We start from the raw sequence: 24,078 nt of genomic DNA on the forward strand, positions 1-24,078 counted from the left end.
CATCTCACAGCCTGTGTGTTACAATGGGATATTTATCCTGACGTGTGTTATCAATTAGCACAGTTATCCTGATCTATGTAAATCTGGCCATGTGGTGTGGCGTGTCTTGGTCATGTAGGTTACATGGTAGGCGCAAGAGGTCTGATGTAAGAGGAAGCTATATGGACATCACAGTATTCTGCCCATTTTAAGCTGGCAATAATGTTACACAAGCAAAACACATACAAGACATGTTGCAACTATCCAGATAATAAAACAAAAAAAAGAAACAGCAGAGACAAGCGAGCAATTAAGTTGCTCAAAATCATGCACCATTAGTTGGAATTGCCATCTTACTTTCACCTTTTGAGACAATTAGAGAGCCCCTTCGAAATAAACTACTTGTGGCAGTTCTGTTGTTAAGCAAGTACTGTAAACTGTTCCAACATGCCCATTTGTAAATTTATGCTGCATGCATAGCAAGAAATAACTGTCGTAAAGTAAGAAGAAAGAGAAAAAGTGGGTCCATACCTGAGCCATCATAGTTGTACACTAAACAAGAAACACTGGCTCGCACTTCACAGTTCAGCTGCAAGAAACAGAAATCTTGTGGTAAAGAGGGTTGAACAATGCACACACACAAAAAAAGATGTCATTTCATAAAACAATACCAAATTTCTAAGGGGAAAAAAAAGAAAAAAAAAAAGCACAGAACGCTATTCCTATGCATTAAGCGATTTCATAGGACGGTCACTGAACATTTCTTTTGGGAGGGGGGGGGGGGGGGGGGAGGGGGGCTGTTGCTCACCATCACAGCACCGCAAGGGCTGTCATGTTGAAATGAGTAGTAAATGGAAACAGAGTGGAACATCACTTGCACTTGTTTACTTGAAATTGCGGTGCATGATTTGCAGCATAACTGGGCATTAAATGCACTCTACTTCTCAAAGCATATGTGACTGAACCATACCAGCATCACAAACAGACTGGCGAATGCAGAAAGAGAACTACAGTTGAACCCACTTATAAAAATATTCAAGTGCCACGAAAGTTCTATCGTTAAAACCGATAATTGTTATAACTGGATAACATGAAAAAAAAAAAAAATCAATCAAAATGGGGGTTGGCGTAGTTGTTCCAAGAAAACTATAATGGTGGGGACGCAAGTTCTCCCCACCACCTTCCTCCATCCGGATTCTTATTGTGTTGACTCGTTTAACTGTTTAACTCTGCTTCCTGCGCGCTCCGATCGGGTGTTGTTAACAAGCTGTGGCTGTCGGCGTTCAAGAATGGCACTGCCGCAACTGCAAAGAAGGGTCACGGGCGGCAAGTGACGTACGAGCTCCACCAAGGCATCGCTTTGGTGGCCCCAAAAGGCACCTTTTAAAGAATGCGGGAAGGTTGCCACGGCAGCATCTCAGCTAGAGAAACCCAGAAGAAATGCTGGGACGTGATTGCCGCAAGCAATTTGCCACATACTTCTCGCTGGCTTGCATGAGCAAATTGCGTGTTTGTCAGCCTTGCTTGATTTAAGCGAAGCTTGCCAACATCCCTCTCTAAGGCATCCTGGCACGTAATTAAGCGGAAGGTTTGTCACGAAAAGAAGCCCATGAGGGACTGAATCATCAACAGGACCTCTCACAGGGACAACATTGAGGCAGCCTGCCCTACTGCGTCAGTGCTGCCGTCGTGGCTGTCACTGTCCCTATCCGATGCAAGCATGTTCCCGACAAACGCCTCATCGGTTAGAAGCACTTTGTTTTTAAATCTATACCAGTGCACTTTCTTTTTGCTGGCAATGCACGACGTTGCCGATGATCAGCCAGCAGATCAGCCATCTTTCGTCTCGGCGGCGAGTAAAAACGAGGCTGAGAAACAACGTGGCCAGGGAATGATTTCGACGTAACGAACAAAGACAAGCATGAGCAACTTAATCTGTTAGCAGAACTGTGCAGAATGAGGACCACAGAATAATGAAGCAATTGTGAGGGCTCAGCGAGCAATTTGGGAGCAGCGCCATGCAGCACCGGCAGCGTTGTCAGTGCACTTGGCGCAGCATATTCATGTTCAGAGGGGTGGAATGGCGATGGGAGAGATGTGTGCGAGGCTGGCATCCACCTCTCGTGAAGAGAAGCGGGCGGCAGCAGTTGGGGTGGTGGGCAATCGTGCAGCGGCTTGCATTTCACTTTTTCTCTTTTCTTTTCAAGGATTTCGCATTCCATTACCTTCTGGCACGGACACCCAGCAGCCAGACTTCATCCTTATAACTGATAATGCAGCATGGGGACATTGTAGTAAGCGGGTTATTCCCCCATACAAAACAATGTTGCCGGTGCAGCACTTTTTCATTGTTATAGCCGATATATTGTTAAAACCGGTATCGTTATAAGTGGGTTCGACTGTATATCTTCTATATTGTCTTCTCATGTAAAATGACGGGATGGTGGGGAAAGTTGGAGCAGACTTGTGGTTGTTTTAGATAGCACGACAAGACAAGAACAAAGGCAAAGTGATCGGACTGTACAGAGCATGTCCTATTGGCTCATTCTTGCCTTTGTCCTCATCTTGTCATGCTAATACTTAAAGAAGCTGCTTCCTCTTATTCGCACTTCATTGCAGCTGACAATGCGTGGAGCCAATTTATAATGAGAATGAAACAACTTTCCAGATGCAATCTGAGTGAAATGCAGCATTGTAAACATCCCAGGTGTAAACAAAGTTTCCCTAGTCTGTGCAATGTCTGGCCACTGCGCCTAACATCTTTCTCTTGCTAATGCTATGTCCAAACAAAAGACAGCCTTCAAGGTGGAGCAGGTCAAAGAGAGGCAGAAAGACTTTAATGCAAGGAAGAGAGAGAGAGAGAGGTTCAAGTGAAAAGCCTATGGCCTTTCACCCACCTTTTGGGAAAGGGAATTAGGAGGAAAACCGACGGGAGGAGCATAGGAGGCAGCGTAAGCCAAGGAGATTAAAATCATTCTACAATGCAGAGTTCCACATGTACTGTTGACATGGTAGCAGCAACATCTGAACAGAATATTGTGCACACACTTTTGAATGATGTCAGCTCAGTAGAAGCGGTGTTCCGCTCCCCAGCCAGCCGACCTACAGTCAACATTGACTTCCCGATCCCCATAACTTTGCCCGTGTTGCCACAAAGTGAAATAGACAAGCTTTGCATAAGAGCCCCGACTAAGTTAGTGCCATGCCCTCAATGTAGCCCGTTATGAACATCTGTACATAACCATATTGCAACAGGTGGCATGTTGGATTGCGTCTTTTGAAGGTGAAATGCATTATCATCATATGTTTCAAGCAGATACCACCACACTGAATCACAGGACTGAGAAAAAGTGCATTAGCGTGCTTTCCAAATGCTGTGTGAGTACCATACTATGGTGTGTAAGGCCCATCACCCCATCTTGAAACTAAATATGTTGAAGAATTTTTTTCCGAACAGCTCTCCGCAAAAACTCCAGCACCAGCAACTTAACCTGGGCAATTGCAAGAGTAGAAGATGCTAAAATATACTGAATAAATGATTACCTGTAGGGAATGAGAGGTTCCAGATTCTGGCATAGGATTAGCTGCACAGTATGAAGTGCAGAGTAGTAAACCTGACTTATGAAGGATGTGCACGCTGTCCACCACCAGTAAAATGTTATGTGAATGAAGCACTGATGACACGGAAGACTGTACACAATGTATTTACACAGCGGATTGAAACGCCTGCCAGTTTAGCTAACCGCTTGCACACGAGTCTCTTCATCGTCAGGATGACTGTGTTCCGACCTTTTCATGTGCTTACCAATATAATTTAAAAATAAAATTCAGGTTTTATAGGAGTAAATATATAACAAAAAACAATAAGAAGTTCTTTTCTTTGCTGAATTTGCTGAGTTTGACGATCTGATTTTTTTTTCTTTTGCAGGCTTCCACAGCTCTGTTCTTGAAAATTCATTAGTGGCCGTATAGTAGGAATTCTAGGGTTTTACATGCCAAAACCACGATTTCGTCATGAGGCAGGCTGTAGTGTGGGACTCTGGATTAATTTTGACCACCAGGGGATCTTTAATATGCTCCCAATGTACGGGACATGGGCGTTCTTGCATTTCGCTCCCATCGAAATGCGGCCGTCGTGGCTGAGATTTGATCCCGCGACCTCGTGCTTAGCAGCACAACACCATAGCCACTAAGCCACCACAGCAGGTGCTGTATGTACTAGGGACCAATGTGGCAGAGAACACTAGATTCACATTTAGGGTATCAAACATTCGTCTGTTGCATTGCAATCCAGAAGCTGATTAGCAAGCATCAGCAAGTGGATTCCAAAGCCACACCTTTACAGTGATTGTTGCTCTAGCACAAATTACCTGTTCCCTTTCAGACTGTCACATGCTGCACTTGCATGAACTGTGCTAGACGGCCAAAAGATATTAAAAATGTAATTTATACTTTGCTTATTACTGCACTTAACCCAATAAGGTCCAAACCACAATGCTGAATGAACTTCACATTGCTAGGATGTTTTCCACGAGAACAGAAAGCAGTGTCTTAGCAGACAGCAATGTCTTAGCAAGACATTGTCCTAGGTATGGCATGAAAGCAATCTTTGAATAATTAGCGCTCGCACTCCAAACGCTCACGAACCAAAAAAGCTCTGTGACAGATGCCTCCTTGTATACGACTACCACTATGACTGTAACTGATGTTTCTTTCTATTTTAATATTATTGTTCAATAATATTAACTCCTAATAAAGAGTTGCACATTTAAAAGGGTACTGGCACGTTATACTAACTTTTGGAGATAAAAGCAAATATGCAAGCCAGTATGTTCAATGTCTGACATGGAGTACTTCAGCACTGCATTACTTAACACATCACATCATACTACCCTATTTGTCCTCTCAGGCAGTGAATTAGGAAGTCAGGCGTAGAAGTAGCGTTATGTCAAATTACAGTTGAATCTTGTTAATTTGAACACATTTAATTTGAATTTTCGGTTTATTCGAACTGTGTGTATTGCAATGGGCGAAAACGCCTGGTAATTTGAATGCGCAAGCATTTGCAGCGGTCAATTCAAACATACTGTTCTCCGACAATGCTCCCCGCAGCGCTCCAAATCGCGCGGTGGCACCTCCGACTAGCATTCCTCTGACCCCGCCACAGAGGCAAATTTTAGGAGAGCCTTTTCAATGCAGCACTCGGGGGGGGGGGGGGGGTGACGGAAATTTATGCGCAGGAATGTGCAGGCGCGCAACACCGATTACTTCTGTTCGTGATGGGTTAATGACTTATATTAGTGTTGTGGCACTGCCATGTCCCTCATAGATGTACCCTATAGATGTACTCCATAGATGGACCCCCAATGTATAAGAACGTCTGAAATTTCAGATGCAAGAAACCTTTGCCATCCGACTTTCTGGACATTTTCCCATGACTGCAGGTCCGAAACCGCATTAATCGAGGCCACCACCATCACCACCATTTTGATTATGCTATTAATAATTGACAGCAATTTGTAAATACGTGTGAATAAATCTTGTGGAACTTCCCACATACATGTTAGCTATGTGCAGATGTACAACTGCAGGTAAAGTCCTCCATTCAATTAGCTTCCTTTAATACAAACTTCTTTTATTTCAAACAAATTTTCGAACCCGAGTGCGAATTATTGAGATTCGACTGTATTTAAATCGCACCAAGGTGTACCTCAGTGATTTTTACCACAGGCAATAAACGGTCCCCTTCCTGTGCAGTAAAAATACCGTCCTGAAGGTTCAATGGGTACACTCCTCTAAAGACAGTTCAGAAAGCAAGAATATTTCTGCCCTGTCAGTTTTCCATTGACAGATCACAATGTTTATCAGCAAACTAAGCGGATGCTTAAAAGCCACTGACCAAATGATGTGGACAAAATTTCTTCAATGGATTAGAATCTTCTCTTGTGAGCCTCCGATCGTAAACTCTGAAAAATAAAATTCCATGATGGATCACCAAGTTTCAAACTCTTGGAAAGCATGGGCTTTCATTATCAGCGTGGGATAAAACACAAAATCAGAGAAACGAGAGAAGCAGTGTTAACTCAGCTGTTGAAATGAACACTGCATCCATACCTGACATAGTGGTCTCGACCTCCGACGGCATACTCGTTTGGGTTGGCTGGGTTAATAAATATTGTGTAAAGGGGAACCTTCTTGTCATTTTCCTTTACTAAGACTAGTCTGAAAAACAGAGGGAGAAGTAGCGATTAGTTAATGAATACTTATTGCCAAACATAATGCAACACCACAACTTTAATGTTTTAAGTTGGATCGTGTTATAACGCAGCTGCATTCAACATGAAAATATTTTGTTATATCCGATCATCGTAATAAGCATATATTCATTACACATTGATATTAGCAAAAACACTTAGATTTGTTTCATTACAGTCAATCCCAGATATATCAAACTTTGATATATTGAATCATTGTCAATATAGAACAGTTGTAAAATCCCGTTGAAAATCCCATGAAAAAAAAAAAAAAAGCAAGGTCCTACGCATACATCGTCACACGAACTCACCGCCACATTCGATATATTGAACACTGCACCGCATCGTGCCTCTGGAATTGCGCTTCTCCTAACGGAGGCACAATCACTTCTTGCGTCTTCAGAAATACTTAATGCCAACAAATTTGAAACGGCCCGTTTTGGCATATGCTGTCAAACAGGAGATGGAACCCGAAGGACACTACACGCCATGGAGGGAAAATTAGCAGGCTGCTCTCAGTTTTGCTTGATGCGCATGAATAATTTGTGCAAACTGCAGACGTTCATTATTGGCAAGAGCAGATCACCACTTTCCTTCAAGGAAGCGAATGGCCTCCTGGTCCGATATGCATTCCACAAGAAAGCAAGGACGACACTCAATTTTTTCATTGACTGGCACTGGGCATGAGGTGCTGAACTGGAAATACTGCGCTGCTGGGTTTGTCTTTTTGTAGACAAAGGCTTTCTGCAAATGGAACTTTAGGATTCCGCAAGTAGCCAAAACAAATCCAACCCTAACCTGCATTTGGACGGATCTTTACATTACAGCTTTAGTTTAACAAAACCACCGCACCCCGTATCCACACTTTGCGGAAAGATGCCCCTCCCACAGCAGCAGTGACACAAAGGACTCATGGCTGCACAAATGCACGCGTTTCATCAATGCTCGCACGGTTACACGTCAGTGTGAATGGATTCAGACGTTCTGCAAGCTCAAATCTACTTTTAAAGCTACAAACGTTTGTGTATGTGTGGCAGTCACTGACACGGCGGCCAAAGCGCTGAGCAGCTAGCAAGAAGCTACACGGCAACTTTTTAGGGTGGTCAAGGAGTGCAATCAACCGGTTCCCACAGGAAGTCAGTTCCGAAACCCAATGACAATCGGCCGGGCACATTTACAATCGATTCGCTGCGCATCCGTACTGATAGCGGCAAAGTGCATATCCATACAGGCCAGTTTGCTTCTGCAGTGCATCCATTTTTACCTTATTTTGAATAAACACATGCAACGAGCCCTTCAACGTGCACGAGGCGCACCGCAGCCTCAGGTCAGGGCAATGCGGGCTTTTAGGGTTAGCGTTGTGAATACCATTCCACAGTGCGAGCAACTTGCAACAACTGTGAGAAAGAAAGTAAACCTTTACGCATTCAACACAGCTTTGGATAAGTAAGTCGGCAAGTTCCCACTTTTCACAACTTCGAGAAACTGACTAAAATGTTCAGAGATTTAAGATAACCTTCAGACAGGCATATTTTACATTTGAATTATCGATATAATTAACTATTCAGCGATCCTCTTCGAGTTCTATATATGCAGGATCCCGTGCATATCCAATAATTCAATATATCAGTGTTCATTATATTGATGTTCAATGCAATCTACGTGATTTATTGAGAAAAGGACGACAGACAATAACATTTATTAAACAAATATAAATAAATATGCAATTAACAGGTAACCGCAAGGGATTAGAGAAACATAGGAAAAGAAATTACAAAGCAGCTTTTTATGATATGTGAGAGCCATCTGTCACAAATTCAGAATCATGCGAGGTGATTGTGGAGCGTCCAAATTCTATATTTCAATCACAAGAGCATGAGCACTAATTATTCAAAGATTGTTTTCATGCCATACCTAGACCAATTTACAGACCTTAGGTGGCAGCCTCCAATGTTGCAACTATGATGCCCAATCTCGGTTTGTGAAAACACATGGACCTCTTTTTAAATCTCTGAACAAAATCTGCAGCACTAAGTTTACATAAATTATACAATTGGAGTTGCCCGCCCTCTGATTACTCAGGTTAGTGTTGACCTTTGTTCTTTTACATGTGCAATACCCCTTGTAAAGGAGTACAATTCCTACCGTAGTTACTGGCCCAGGCATGGTTAATCGGCCATTTTCTACACCAAGCTTGTTGGCAAAGTCACAATACTAGACAGCAGCATGACATCAACTCAAGAAACTTACTTGTCGGGGCTGCTTTTCCGCAGATCAATGCCAAAAACATAAGCGTCTTCGCCACAGCTGAGAACCGTGTGGGGTGAGTCGTTTTCAATGGCAAGCTGCAGTAGAGAACATAGATGGCAGTGACTACTTAAAAGTTTTACTAAACCAGAAACTGAGAACATGCACACAGAGATGACGCACTGAATTTGATATGCACTTTGCCACTGTGTGCAGGCATTCTTGCTGCATTATGAAGTCCTGCCTTTAAAGGGCCTCTCACCAGGTTTGGGCATTGCAAACTGGCAAGTGTGGAAAGTAGATCATGTGCTGGTGATTGTGTCAGCAAAATTTTTCAAAGGGCCGTACGGCGTGATAGCACAAAATTAAAATAAGAGCCCGTGCTCCCTTCCTTCAGAGAAAGCCCCACTTTCAGCCAGAGAGTTAAGGTTACACGCACAAGTACCTCTACGTAAGATCCACTGCCAGTAACATTAACAATTATGGCACGTGACTTTCGTAAATAATTCAACACAGTGTGCCATACTACCACTGGAAGTACATGCTGCAGCAAAAAGAAACAGGTAAAAAAAAAAAGAGGTGGGATTTGCGATGTAATCACGACACGATACTTTATCTCGTGCATAGGAGAAGGCAGGGAAGAAATGTCACTTGCGGATGCTAGTCGAGACAGAAGCGTCTGCACTGGCAGTGAAACTCGCCTCTAGACAGCATGGTAACAACGCAACACTTCAATTTCACCCGTCTTCTCTAATAAAGAACCATTTCGAAAAATTCTTGCAGTAAAATACTCCCTAGATTACACTCTGCAACTTCCAGTGTACTATAAGCAAAACTTGCAGTGGGGCCTGGTGAGAGGTGTGAGAATCCTCGTGTCCCATGGCAGTTGCACATGTGTAAAACGTCACATTGGGCACAAGCACCAGCAGGTTTGGGGAGAGGAGAGAGGAGGGAAGCTTTCCTTTCGTCGGCAGAGCAGGGGAATTGCAAGGGCAAGGTCTATCACGTGAAATCCCTCTGACATTGCCCGAGCCTCTTCCCTCTTTGAGAGGAGCTCTAGCGATGTAAACTATAGCTGGCTGCCCTGAATTGCGAGCTGCAGTCGTAATAAATGCTATAATAAATATGGTTGTTGACTATTGTTTCTTTGAGCTTGTACCAGACCGTGGTTGATCAGCAGGTGTGTGCCGACCACAATGTGCAGTGTGCCGAGGTGTAGTGCCGTTGGCACCCCCTTATCCCTACGAGGGCTGCTTAAGTGTCCTACAAAAAAAAATTTCGAGATGCAGCAGATGTCTTGCATCAATCTGAATGTCGAGAGGGTCATGTCTAAATTTTCGATGTTTCGAGAAACCTGAATACTCTGCCGCCAAAATATACCACCTCGTGGTGAGCTGGTGTGGTAGCTTCAGGACAACATCGTATGTCGAATATTTACGTCCTGCCTGGCTTACGCCTCCTCTCACAGTAAGTGGCTTTTTCTATGGTATTGTAGTACGGTAATTAATGCAGCTAAATAATGTTTGCCTTTAGTGTCCCTTCAGAGTAGAGCTACAGTCAAACTTCGATATATCAAACAGGGATATATCGAATTATTGCGTATATCGAACACTTTCTATATCATCTGGAAAATTGCATGAATTGTAGATTTTTTATTGCCAACAGGGTCGGACGTAAAATGGATATATTGAACTCCGCCACCCCCAGACCACATGTGCTCCGCTGACAGGCAGTCAGCTTTCCTGCAACACCCTTGAAGATAGCGGTGGTGCGATGGGTGTTCCCAACTGCTGCGAACTGTAGCTGCACACATTGATCGCGCCGAGGGCGCCATTTGAACGCAGCGGCATAGACATGCGGTGGCTTGGCTAGTTCAACAACGTCAACAACACATTGCATTTGTCGCACCGACTCCTTCTTGGTGCCACGCTCTGTGCCTGCCGAGCCTGACGAGAACTGGCGGTTTGCATCCACAATGATACACAACGGCGCGTGCTCACTGGGCTCACTCACAGACGCCTTGGCAGATGCCACTTCATACTTTGTTATTGAAAGCGTTTCAAAATGCTTTGACTGACGGACGTGGAGATCGCAGCAGAAGTAGCAGGCAAACGAAGACACTGCCAAGGTTGATCCCGCAAGCATTGATGTTGCCCCATTCCCGACTTCAACTGGGGCTGTAGCTGCTTTGGCCCTTCTACGCCGCTACTGCGGTGCAATAGAGGGCACCAGCCTATCGCTTGTGGATCATTTAGACTATGTTGAGGACTCTGTGTTTAAGCATGGGGCTGTCAACAAAAAGCAGGCTACACTGCTGCAGTACTTTCAGCCAAATAAATAAATACTTTGTGTGAAGCTTCAAGTGAGTACAGTCAAACCTACTTATAACAATATTAAAGTGCCATCATGAAAATTTCGTTGTTATAACCGATAATTGTTATGACCGGGTTGCATGAAAAAAAGAAATCAAAATGGGGGTCGGCATAGCTGTTCCAAGAAAACTATAATGGCAGGGAGGCCAGTTCTCCCACCACCTTCCTCCATCCGGTTTCTGATTGTGTTGACTCGTTTAACTGCTTAACTCTGCTTCCTACGCACTCCGATTGCGTGTTGTTAACAAGCTGCGGCTGTCGGCGTTCAAGAATGGCACTGCTGTAACTGCAAACAGGCGTCATGGGTCAAGTGACATACAAGCTCCGCCGAGGCATGACTTTGATGGCCGCAAAAGGCACCTTTTAAATAATGCGGGAAGGCTGCCGCAGCAGATCGCCGCAAGCATCTCGCCACGTACTTCCCACTGGCTTGCATGAGAAAACCGCATGTCCGTCAACCTTGCTTGATTTACGCAAAGCTTGCCGACGACATCCTTCTCCAAGGCATCCACGTGCTCCACATAGTGAAGCGGAAGGTACCCCTTGCAAAAACAAGCCCATGAGGGATTGAATGATCTACAAGACCTCCTGCGGGGACAATGTTGAGGCAGCCTGCCCTACCTAGCCCTACCGCATCCACGCTGCCGTTGTGGCCATCACTGTGGCTATCTGTGCAAGCACGTTCGTGGCGATTGCCTCATCGGTCAGAAGAACTTCGTTGCGCTTTCTTTTTACCGGCAACGTTGTGCATTGCTGATGATTAGCGGGTGGATCAGCCATGTTCTGTTTCGGCAGTGAATCAAACGAGGCTGAGAAACTATGTGGACAGGAACAACTTTGATGCAATGAACAAAGACAAGCACGAGCGACTTAATCCATTAGCATAACTGCGCAGGATGAGGGCCCAGCCATAGAGGCCTAGCAAGCAATCTGGGAGCAGCACCGGCATTTTACGCCGGTAGTGTTGTCAGCGCAGTTGTGGCAGTCCATTCGTGTTTTGAAGGGGCGGAAGGGCGACGGCAGAGATGCGCGTAAAGCTGGTGTGGATGTCTCACAGAGAGAAGTGCATGGCGGCAGTTGGCTTGGCAGGCGATTGTGCGACAGCTCGCATTTCACTTTTTCATTTTTCTTTTCAAGGGTTTCGCATTCCATTACCTTTCGGCATGGACATCTAGGAGCCAGACTCGTTGCCATGGTGCATTATCATTTTAACCGATAATGCAGCATGGGGACATTGTAGTAAGCGAGTTATCTCTCCATAGAAAACATACAAATGTTGAGAGTGAAGCAGCTTTTCATTGTTACAACCGATATAGAGTTAAAACTGGTATCATTGTAAGTGGGTTCGACTGTATTTACTGCGCCATGATTGAGGCACGATCGGGGATCGTTATTTGGAGCGTGCATTCGGTTCTGCCATGCACGATTGGCCTAGGCTGCGCTGACTTTGCGCGGCGGACGAAGTCGGCACAGCCTAGGCTAATCGCTTACAGCCCAACCAAACGTATGCTCCCCGCTCACGAAGTCAGCGGGGCCTAGGCCAAATGAGCGCTGCGCAACCAAATGCGTGCTCCGAACAACAATCCCCGATCATACCCTTGGTTCATTGATTGATTTGCAGAAGTTTCTGATGCAGTTTTTACGTGATTTCATATATTGAATTCTAGATATATTGAACTATTTCACGATCACCGCGCTGTTCGATATATTGAGGTTCAACTGTACAAGAATTCTGTGACCATCCCTCAGAAATAAAATAGACGGAAAGAAGCAGCAGAGGGGTATAACAGAGGGTAGTAGGAAGCTTATCTCCACAGAGCAAAGGCTAACGCCGTTAAAACCCCTTAATGGCCAGATAAGATAGACTTGGTGTAGAATGTCATCATTTTTTTTCTCCTTCTTTATATTGCTCAAATACATATAAAATGCAATATTAAAGCATTTCTCTAAAAACTAAGTGCGATATTACAGATCAGAAATATTGTTGACCAGCTGTTTATAGGTAAATGTTAGGTCAAAACTGTCGTTTGGCACTTGCTTTAACACGGTCAATGTGTGCTCTTGAGATCCATCTCTATGGAGATAAAAAAATAAGAGCGTGTTTAAACAAAGGACACAATTTTCGCATTGGTGAGAATATGACCACCACATGTACTAAGAAGAGATCGCTGAAGCATTTGGATTTTGTCACAAAAAATCTGCTGCTCCTCAAAGTCGCCATTTTTATCGAGATGGTGCAGCCCCGTGACAAGCAGCAACTGCCTTAGGTACAACTGCAATCAGCAATGAGACATGAGGGCAATTGTGCTCGAACATAACAAAAGCTTGATATGCCACATAATTGGTCTAACACAAGGCCAATACTGAAGAGGCGTTTGTATCACAGTGTTCGTACATAATTCTATCTCAAGTGTTTTTTAACTGGAACATCAGCCATTGCAGATTACATGGCAAGTAAAGTGACAACAAACTGGGATGCTTTCATGTCCTTCCTTTAATTCGACAGGGCCAGATAATTCAGCAAGTCGTTTTGGTGCTACCATAAGGGTGAAATGAACAGTAGTCGATTGTGACATCAAGTTTCTCTATCTCATTTTGTGTGGGCAAATCACTGCCAAAACGAGAAGGCAACATTGACCACATATAAAGACAAACACAGATAATAACCTGTCAGTGCTTTTATTAAGTCAACAATGCCTTCTTTTTTAAGCTGCACAATGTAAGTAATCAGGCTGCTTAACTGGAAAGGTTCACTAGAGGCAACTTTTTTTTTAAATGTTGGAAAGCGAATTGATCTCTATTGAAGCAGATCAAAGAGAATGCCTTCCTCAGTAAACTGGGGTTGCAAATGAGGCAGAGTCACTGTGCACAGCACTGTCATGTCCCCCATACGTGAGGGGAGCTGGAGCATTGAACGGTTAAAATTTTTTGACTGCAGTATCTTTGAGATCGGCCGACATTTTTAGATAGCACATGCCCATGGGAATGACCCATGAAAGAGGCCAGAGGCATGCACACCTAACACAGAAAAATGAGGGTAACTCACAGAGAAAGTTACGGAATTTGCAATGCCCACAGTCAATAGAGAGACATGTTCAAAAATTTTTTAACCTCTTAAGAACTCAAGACTATGGGTGCATTGAACTAATATGCAATGAAGATGCACGTACAGGGTCATAAAAAGTGTGCTATGTATTACAAGACCCACAGAAAGACAAAGCAGTGCACACATATAGAACAGTGAGCGCAACATGTATGCTTTGTCTTTGTATGTGCATTGTACTGCTTTCCATGTGTATTGGGTGCAGGTTAAAGAAACCTTGGTGGTCAAAATTAATCCAAATCTACTGCAGCATGCCTCGTAATCACATCGTGGTTTTGGCACGTAAAATCCCAGCATTTATTTTACCTTGACGAAATCAAAGCTAGTGAGTGGTGCCGAATTGCAATGCCTATAATGGTGCCATAGTGAAACAGGACTCTCACTTTGCGCTGCCTGAAGCAGGGAATGACGGCACATTTGCGTTATCGACTATTAAAAGCATGCAGCATGCTTCCGAGGGCACAGACACCTGTCTTCACCTATCTGTGAAACAGATAGGTGAAGATGTTTATTGCAATAGGGTTGGAGGAGATAGCCATGAATGCTGTGAATGCGGTGCCGTGAATAGGAGACCGACCGAGTGCGCGCCGGCATTTTCATAAAATAAAGCTAGGGATGTGACCACGACGCCTAGATGTTTTAACGCACCAGCTTTAGAGCCCATGCTCAAAGAACCCGTCTGCACCAAAGTTAGAAAGAAATCACCGCTTCTTTTAACTAATTTATTTCAGGAAAAACTTGGTTAAATCGAGTTCAGCCAAGTTTGTTTTGTTAATTCGGGTTGATGATAACACTGAACCCTATGGGTACCTGCCAGGGAATAGAAATTTCTTTTTTACACCGGGAACTTCATAAAATCGGGTTTCGCAAGATCGAGCTTTAACTGCACCTGCTAATAAGGCCAATATAACTGAACCACTTCTGCTTTATCAAGAGAAAGATGTGGCTAATAGGGCATATTAGGCTGACATCTATGCATTAAAAAAATGGTCTGCGCACCTTCATGCTGTAATTCACTTGTAATTGTTAGCCAAGTACTAAGTGCTTGTTGCCCTCAACAGTGGACCATACAGCGCACCTAGTAAAACCGAGGGAAGTGTTCTCAGGCGATCACTTTCAGGGATACAATCACTTTCGCTAGATTTTGTGCAACTCGTCACCAGACATGACGAAGTATATGGTCAACAGCATTCCTGGCTCTGCGAGAAGACGGCAAAGTTGGCACTGAGCCACGAACGCTGTCAGCCATATACATTGACACGTCTGGTGCTGGAGTACGCAAGATCTAGTGCAAGTGAGCGTATACCCATAAGTGAATACAGCCCCAGAACATCTTCCCATGAATCTTTCTATAATATGGGGCACGCAACTATGTGTTGCACATTCTGCAACGAGCCTTTACCTTGTGAGCGGTAGCCCTATGCTGAGCAAGTCTCCTGGTTGTCTTGCAGACACCCGTCGAGGAGAGTTCCGCCAACCGAACCAGGCCATCGCGGGCACAGCTCACTATGTAGCAGTCACCAGTCATGGGAACAAACTTGGCCTGTACAGGGAAGGGAAAGGAGAGGGAACACAACAAGTTCAAGAGACCTGGCTGTTCAGCAAGTGGAGCTGCTTCAAGCCTTGCAAAGTGGTTTTTTGTGCCTGCAGACCCGAACATAAAGAAGGGGCACAGGACTGGCTCTTATCAGCCAAAAATGTGAAGAAGGCACACAGATACGCCAAGCTTTCCCTCCAAGGCCTTGCCCAGTGCAGTCTGAGCCTTTCTCCCCGCCGCACTCTCATTTGCTGCAAAACCATAGGTGACAGCCTTCTTGCCCACAAAATGCCCGTGGTCGTATTCGACTGCTCGTAGCATGACTCAAGTGGAAGAGGTACTTCCGGTAACTGTTTCTTGAAAGTGCAGACGTGAGAAGGTGCCGTTAGGAACAGTTTTTCCTGAAGCGATGAGCCCATTCACATCACTGGATGCCTTTCAGTCTTCCTCACAAAAATGGTGTAACCCATAAGCCAGGCACATGACGTGTAGCATTTGCGTGCAGAAATGAAATGAGGCCGTCTTGTGCATATAAGGTACTGCATCAGTGTACAATAGCAAGACCTTGCTGTCGACAATTCCAGAAGAATAAAGCGACTTAACGAAGCATTGACAAAGTATGCCATCGTCTCACTATTTGTTTTCTCAAGAGGCTTTGAGCTCACGAAAAAAAGGTTTTGTGTTCTTGCCTTCAGCTAACAAAGTGAAGCCAAAACAAAACACGGTAATCAGCATTTTTAGGCCCTAGAATCAAATTGGGAGTGAATGCTGAAATAAGCACTTACGGCACAATTAAAGTGCACTTGGAGGGCCTAGAATGATTTAATTCATGCTTATATATCAAGAAGGCAAGATACAAACATAAGGGAAAAAAATAGGCATTTTGCCTAAAAGTCCCTTTTCTGCTGATCATTCTCAACAAATTTGTCTCACTGGTTTGGTAGACATCGCACTGCAGTTCATCAAAGTGTTCATTATCTCGGAGGTTGAGTAAGTTCCTAACACTCTAAATCGTTAATATCATAGCTCGTGCTCTTCGACTGAGGAACTGAAAAAGTACAGGATGACTGTAAACGAGCCCATTTGGTGTGCGACGCCGGAGCAAATAACTGCACCGTTATAGTTTCATAAGAATGAAAAGAAGGCAGTATCACAGAAGGAAAAGCCACTTCATAAAGAATAAGTTGGGTCACTTATATCTCTTTCTGTAAGAGGTGCTTTCATTCAAGGATAAGAAGATAAGATGTGGCTGTCTGGGCACTTCAACCGTAATCATATCACGTCCGGCACACACCTTTAAGTCCATGCTTGTATGGCAAAGAAGAAAGAAAAAAAGAAAGTGAGGGCATGATACAAGCCCACAAAATACAGCAGCAAAATACCTCTGTTAACTTCAGGGTGCCCAAGACCTACGTGCAGTAAAGCCTTACACATTCCCAATTACATGTAAGGTCGCTGAATCTCCATCTCACTCATGATAGCAGGACATTCAGCACACTTACGTATAGTACTGAGTCTTCCCAGCTGTTGCAGTATTTACTCGTGTAAGAGACACCCTCGCGTAACATCCACATCCCCAACTTTATAAGTCGAAGACTTTAAGACGTGGAGAAGGAAGGGTAAAAAAAAATATATATATATTGCAGTTTGAACAAATTGCATTTGCTATCAGCTGATAATGTTGCCGAGTGTTTGAAAGTTATTGAAATGCCTAACAGCATGAATGGCACAGAGAACAATCATCTTTGGGAGCGTTCCAATAAGGTTGTAAGCTCCAGTGACGATGGGAATGACGTTGAGAGAGGGAGCAATGAAAAATTAAGTGGAACGTAACGTAAATCTGAATGTAGCATATAACCAATGTTCAAATTACTGTGTACACCATTCCTGAGTAGTCACACGCCCAGCTTGTGTAAGATCTGCATATTGCCAAGATTCCGTAAAAAAAAAAAGGAAAGAAAAAAAAGAGAGAAAGAGAGAGAGAGAGAGAGATAATAATAATATTTGGGGTTTTACGTGCCAAAACCACTTTCTGATTATGAGGCCCGCCGTAGTGGAGGACTCCGGAAATTTTGACCACCTGGGGTTCTTTAACGTGCACCTAAATCTAAGTACACGGGTGTTTTCGCATTTCGCCCCCATCGAAATGCGGCCGCCGTGGCCGGGATTCGATCCCGCGACCTCGTGCTCAGCAGCCCAACACCATAGCCACTGAGCAACCACGGCGGGTTAAGAAAGAGAGAAAGAAAGAAAAGAAGAAAAAGTGGGTATTAGGGTACATCCTATTCCTGTGGTTATGCGAAGTATTGGAGAAACTTAATCAGAAAGGTGCTGGCTCAGCTGCTGCGCATGCTCCGTGAGAGTGGTGAAATCTGTCTATTGCAGCTGCACTGTCACAGTTATGCAATGCTGTCCGGTTGCATACATTACCACCTGTGCATGCCATGTCACGTGTAGTTCGTCGCCACACAATAACTTTCCCTGCAATGACTATGCACAAATCTTGCGAATGCTCCCTGGCATGTCGTCATACTCAACTTCCATCACCAACACACAATAAATGTCCGTCCACGTCATGTCGCGTTGCTTAGTGGTTAAGAAGTAACAACAGCAAAACTGTGCAAGGAGCTTTGTACTTGTAGTTAGGACCAGCTCCCTGTCCGTTTTTTTTCTGTGTGAGCTGTCTTTTAGCAATAGTCCTAAACAAGAACACTTGGTACTTCAGCCCGGTCCACCTTGACACCCACAGCTGCCCCCCCATTACAAGTCCCACATACAGATTGGGTACAGTACAACCTCGTTAAACCGTACCTGCTTAACTCTTTCGTTACCACGCCTATTCAAATCGATCACCGGTGATCGATGCTTTAAACGGCCGATTTCGACATGTTGGAATCGTTTCTCGTGCAGCTAGCGCCATCCAGTGGTTAGTCTAGGCAGTGCACTTGTAGAACCAGTTTAAATTTTCCCGCTCTGGCGACGTTCTGATTTTTGATGCGCCTTTTTGAGAACTAATGTGCGCGTGTTGTTGCAAAAGGGGGCGTGGCGGCCGCGCTTGAGAAAAAATACTGCCACTCGTGGTAATTCAGCATTAGCGTCAAATTTTTGTGATCAAAAGGCTCCCAGCAAGTCAAATATTGAATCATATTGTCGGCTTTGTTATCTGGCGGTGTTGAGTGGGGATAATTACCCGAAAATGACGCCAGCTATTCACTGGTGAGCTTTGACTTGGAGTCCGGGTGGTTTTATTCCACGAAAACGCATTCCTGAAGGTCCGCCGCATGTCCAACATGTATACCTAGCCTTTACAGCCAGTTTGCAGCAGTTTTGGTTTCGCTTCTCTTGTTAAATCCGCCAGAGGGCCGCATCCGGTGTTACTATCGCAACAACGCCAGTCGCTCCGGTCTCTGCCATGGCGTCGTCGTCGGACGCTACTGCGCCGCGCGGAAAGCGTTCTGCTCGAAAGTATTCTTCACCCGCACCTGATTTTAGTGACGAGGATTCGAGCTTCGAGTCCGAAGATGACAGTACTTCTGCTTCAAGCTCTGACGGCGACGATGTTTCGAGTCAGCCCGGGACATCCGCAGCTTCTCACCGGTGAGTTACCTTTACGGCCTTGAGCAGTCACCGGCGTCGCGCGCGCTTATCTGCCGACCTTTGTGCACAAGCTTAGAGCTATTCTTGCTATCTGCAGGGTCCGTACGTCGCTAGGCCAGGATGTGCTGCCACCGGCTGTGAAGAAACTTCAGTTCACGCCAACAAGGCCGCCCGGAACACATCTCGGCCCAGCACTTCGGAGCAGCGCAAGACGCTTTACAACGGCGCGCGATTTTTTCCTCCTGTTCTTCACCGCAGAAGTAATAAATACTATCTGCAAGAACACGAATAAATATGCTTGGATGCATATTTTGGAGCTTCCAAGCTATGCTGAAAGAGATGGGTCGTGGAAGGAAGTGACTACCGACGAACTAGTGAAGTTCATTGGACTGCTCATTTATATGGGCATTGTGAACGTGCCACGCATCCACCTTTACTGGAATACCAGTAGGCTTTTTTCAGGGCTTCTTCCTCGGAACGTTATGCCAAGGAGACGGTTTTCTGCACTTCTGCGCTTCCTAAGTGTCACTGATCCGGAGGCGACTACTGTAGCTACGCACGGCAGGCTGCACCGCGTATTGTGGCTTCTGCAACACGTGAACACTACATCAGCAGAACTTTTTCAACCTGCGCGGAACCTCTCTGTGGATGAAAGAATGGTCAAATCGAAAGGAAGATCGGGTATTCGGCAATACATGCAGGACAAAATTGTAAAGGGGGGTTTAAATTGTGGGTGCTTGCTGATTCGCAGATGGGCTATTCCGTTCAATTTTATGTGTACGCAGGCAAACGGGAAACAGCTAGTGCAAGTGGACTAGCATTTGATGTGGTGACACAACTGTGCGATAAATACCTCAATCAAGGATATGTTATCTACATGGACAACTTTTACACATCTGCGTCTCTCTTTGCTCACCTGCTAAATCGCAAAACCCTCGCTTGTGGCACGACACGTAAAGATCGTCGGTGCTTCCCATCTGAATTGAAGGACGTGTCATGGGAGAAAAAGGCAAAGAGAGGTGATGTTCGGTGGCTCCGACGGAATAACATCCTGTATTTGCAATGGAAGGACAGGAAGGTTGTTCACATGATGTCAACAGCGCACACTGCCAACAGGCATGTTACAGCCACAAGGAAAGAGAGAAGAGGCGGCGTGTGGACTATCATCCCAATCGAAAAGCCGGTGCTGATTGACGACTATAATTCCGGGATGCTTGGAGTTGATAAGTCCGATCAGCTGATTGCATCCTATAACGTTTTGATGAAGTGCGTGAGGTGGTGGAAGACGCTCTTCTTTCATTGTATTGACATGGCTGTTGTGAATAGCTTCATTCTTTTTCAAGAGCACCGCCAGCAACACCTCTCAACACCGGAATTGCAGAGGAGCGCCCACTTCGACCAACTTTCTTTTCGTATGGAGCTCACCCAACAGCTGCTCGAGCTTGATGATGAAGAGGTTCCCAGAGTACATCCTGTCCCAAAAGAAGTGCCGCACCATCCGCAAAAGATGCCGAAAAGGCGAAACTGCAGGATGTGCTATCAGGAACGCAAAATCGAACAAAAGACAAACGTTTTCTGCGAAAACTGCGAAGTGCACCTGTGCCTCACGAAAACGCGCAACTGCTTCACCGCATGGCACGAGCGCTGAAGCTGTTCCCGGTCTTTAGTTTTTTTTATGTAGCTGAAGAACGGCGCGGTACAGAGAATTAATTTTTTTAGACAGTATTCCTGAGTCATTGATCTTCAAAATGTATATTCTAAATTTTCTTTCTTAATAATGTGTATGTAGATATTGTGCCTTTTCTTTCTTGTTTTTATCAACTCGCCACAAAAATGGCACTTTTCCGAATTTTTTGTATGTTCCCTAATAAATTGTTTGCTTTGTAACTTATGTTTTTGGAAAGAGCATTTCATTATGTGCAATTTGGCATGCTGCAACGTGTTCTGGAATATTATTTGTACTGGCAAAAAAATTTCTTCCGAGACCTATGAAAAACGGCCATTTTCTCGCGGTAACGAAAGAGTTAAACAGTAGTTTTGTTTTAAAAGCAGTAAAGTCAAATCCCCGACTCAGCTACCATTGAACACAATGCGTTTCGTATTCGGATAAACCGTACCAGCTTATTGTGCATGTATCGATTAACACATTATGTTTCCACTTTTCGTCACACAATCACGGCGGCGCGTTGTCCCCATTGGGTGGCCTGGCAGATCAACAAGCCTCAGAGATCAAAACAACGGCCTCCAAGCGCCCTATACATTTGCGCGTGAAGCCACAACATCATGTAACATCAACATGTGTCGTGTAAGCTAAAACTCGCATGATGCCGAAACTCAGATGAAAAATACCGGGTGCTCAGCATAGAAGAAAAATTGGACATCATGCTATCGAACGTGGCACGAAGAAGTTGGCACTGGCACGCGTCGGCTGGTGATCTACCACTGACTACGGTGTATGGCATTTGGAATGTGAAGTTGCTCGGCAGCGCTGCTGTGACCGCAAAGAGATGGCTACAAGGTTAGACTTTTTGCCATCGTTGGCTCTGTTGTTGCCGAAGTGTCACCTAACGACAGTGATGAGAACAACACGGAAAGCGTCAGCACGGGAGATTCAGGCCCGACAGTGGCAGAAGCTGCGCGTTACGTTAGCCTCATTAATGCATTCGTAGCAACGAGAACAGCAACTCGCAATGAAAAAGGCGCCCCGCGACTTCTGTAGCGTTACCACACCCGTGCACGGAAAATATCCAATGCCAATGAGGAATCTGCCATGCAAGTGTTTGCCGAGGAGTAGGGTCTGGCAGAAAAGCTGGCTCGCAGCTTCAGTAGGTTTGAGGCCGCTGATGTCGCTGCTAGGCCGCGGCGGCATCAAATGAAAATAACATTTTTGTTGCGCGACGTGAATAAAACTGTATGTTTTTGCCTTTTCATCACACTCTCTCTTAGTTTAATTTTAGACAAATAAGCGGGTGATCTCATGCTATTTCGGTTAAGCAGTACTACTGTATAGTATGTACTTTTTCCGAGCTCCAGCCAATTATGGTTTGACAAGGGTTCACTGTATAAAGATTATAAACGGGGATAAGGCTCATCGGATAGGCTGGCCAACGTTTCGCTAGGAGAACCTATCTTCGTCAAAGGCCTTTGACGAAGATAAGTCCTACCCCTGTTTATAACCTTTATACCACAGTGTGCTACTTCATCGGTTGACCCAACTCTTAATTTTGAAGCACACACAAATTGCAATTTGTAAAAAAATCGGGACTGAAAAGAGTAAGTACAGACGGCAGTTTCAAAGTCATGATCATGCCGATGCATACTCCACCACTTTATTTTCGTTGGACCTTAGTGCTGCTTTTATGTTGTGCAATTTCTTTTTATTTAAGGTGCTCTACAGCTACTGCAGACTATAAGTAATCCAAATTAACCATTGTGCAGCCAGAAATATTTGAGTGCATCTGATGCCGCAGAACAACGTGCACTTGCTGGAGGTACGTCAAGTCTTGATTAGGGCATCAGGTTAACACCTCAATGGATCTTGATGATTTTAGCCAGTCATAAGCAATAGTGGCGTTCTGACTTATGATGAGCCAACTTTACCATGGGTATTTTGACACTTTATGAATGGTCTACTTGCATGCAAGAAAAACATTGTTTGTTTATTTTTAATTTATTTTGCAATGTACACATTCTATCCTCCTCATTTTCTTGACTGACTTTCCACACTACACATTAGCCCCCTTAAGAGGCTGATACGAGTTCCCTGCCTTCTGAAAACACCCAAAGATATCAGACCTTCCAGAGGTTGACTAGTTTAAGCATAAACGTGCACTGCCAAGGCAAGCTACGTTAGCACAACACAAGCAATGCCTCTTAGTGCATGCAAATTATCTGTCAAATTCAAGCACCCCGAAGAATAAATATAGCAATCCGATGCCAGATCTTGTCGCACTCGGAGCATAATGTTGGCACACAATTCACGCTCCCAATGAAAGGGGGGTGGGGGGGGGGGGAGAGGAGAATTTACCACACCAAGCACAGCCTCTTCTCGCACCTGAAACACATTGCTTCGGTGGCCACTGTCGTACTTGAGCACGGGTTCGCCGGTGGCCCAATCCCAGATGACGACGCTGAGGTCATCCGATCCACTGGCCAGACGAGTGCCGGTTGAGTTGAAGTGCAGGGCATTGACGCACCCATCATGGGCATGCATCTTGTACATGAGCTCCAGTCGCTCCACTATGCGCCGGCTGCCGTAACAGTCCAAGCGAAACTTGTCCACATGTGACGTGGCTGCTGGCCGGCCATACTCGCGTTGCGTCAGGGCGTCCCAGACCAGCCACTTGTACGCAGGTGCAGGGGTGTTTGGCGTTGGGTCGTAATTGCCCTCCAAGCTCTCTGCATCCTGCACATGACATGAAAGCTGCGGTGACTGCCAGGCAAAGCTCGCAGAGTTTCTATGAAGTGTATTTGGTAGTGCGTCCTCTAACCTGCCTGCATGGTAAACATGCCAAGACAGTCTGCAAAGCATGGGTAACCATTAAAGGCAAAATGCAATGAAATTTTACTTTGACTAAACTGGTACCAAGTGAGATCATCACCATCATCATCTTCTTCTTCATCATCTTTTCCAGTCCACTGCAGGACGAAGGCCTCTTCTAGCCATGTCCAATTGCCCCTATCTTGGGCTAGCCGATTCCGACTGCTGGTACCTCTACTGAATCAAATGCCTTTTCATACTCCATGAAAGCCATATAGAGTGGTTGATTGTACTCCACAGATTTCTGAAGTGAGAGTATACAGGATGCTTTTTTTTAAACAATAAATTTTTTTATAAAAAGGCTATAAACACAGCAAATGTGGCATTCTTGGAGGTGTTTCTAATAGGGGTGGACATACTTTACCGCTAATCATGTGAGCTTCAGAAGACTAATAAAGAAACATTTATTTATTTACGTTTCTATTAGTGCCATAGGGGCAGTTGTTTAA

At 44.8% G+C, this 24,078-nt stretch overlaps 1 protein-coding gene across 3 annotated transcripts in view; it reads right to left on the minus strand.

The window, feature by feature from the left end:
* LOC135902056 (DDB1- and CUL4-associated factor 8) overlaps positions 1–24,078 on the minus strand; it is a 48,226-nt gene that overhangs the window by 15,725 nt on the left and 8,423 nt on the right. For all 3 annotated transcript variants that reach the window (XM_065431955.2, XM_065431954.1, XM_065431956.1), the window contains exons 4-9: positions 23,144–23,494; positions 15,358–15,498; positions 8,484–8,578; positions 6,094–6,201; positions 5,879–5,945; positions 511–568 (exon numbers count right to left, since the gene is read on the minus strand). In XM_065431955.2, the coding sequence (XP_065288027.1) occupies positions 511–568; positions 5,879–5,945; positions 6,094–6,201; positions 8,484–8,578; positions 15,358–15,498; positions 23,144–23,494 (820 nt within the window). The remainder of the gene's footprint in view (positions 1–510; positions 569–5,878; positions 5,946–6,093; positions 6,202–8,483; positions 8,579–15,357; positions 15,499–23,143; positions 23,495–24,078) is intronic.

The sequence above is a fragment of the Dermacentor albipictus genome, chromosome 4 (genome assembly GCF_038994185.2).
Source record: "Dermacentor albipictus isolate Rhodes 1998 colony chromosome 4, USDA_Dalb.pri_finalv2, whole genome shotgun sequence".
Taxonomy (NCBI): domain Eukaryota; kingdom Metazoa; phylum Arthropoda; class Arachnida; order Ixodida; family Ixodidae; genus Dermacentor; species Dermacentor albipictus.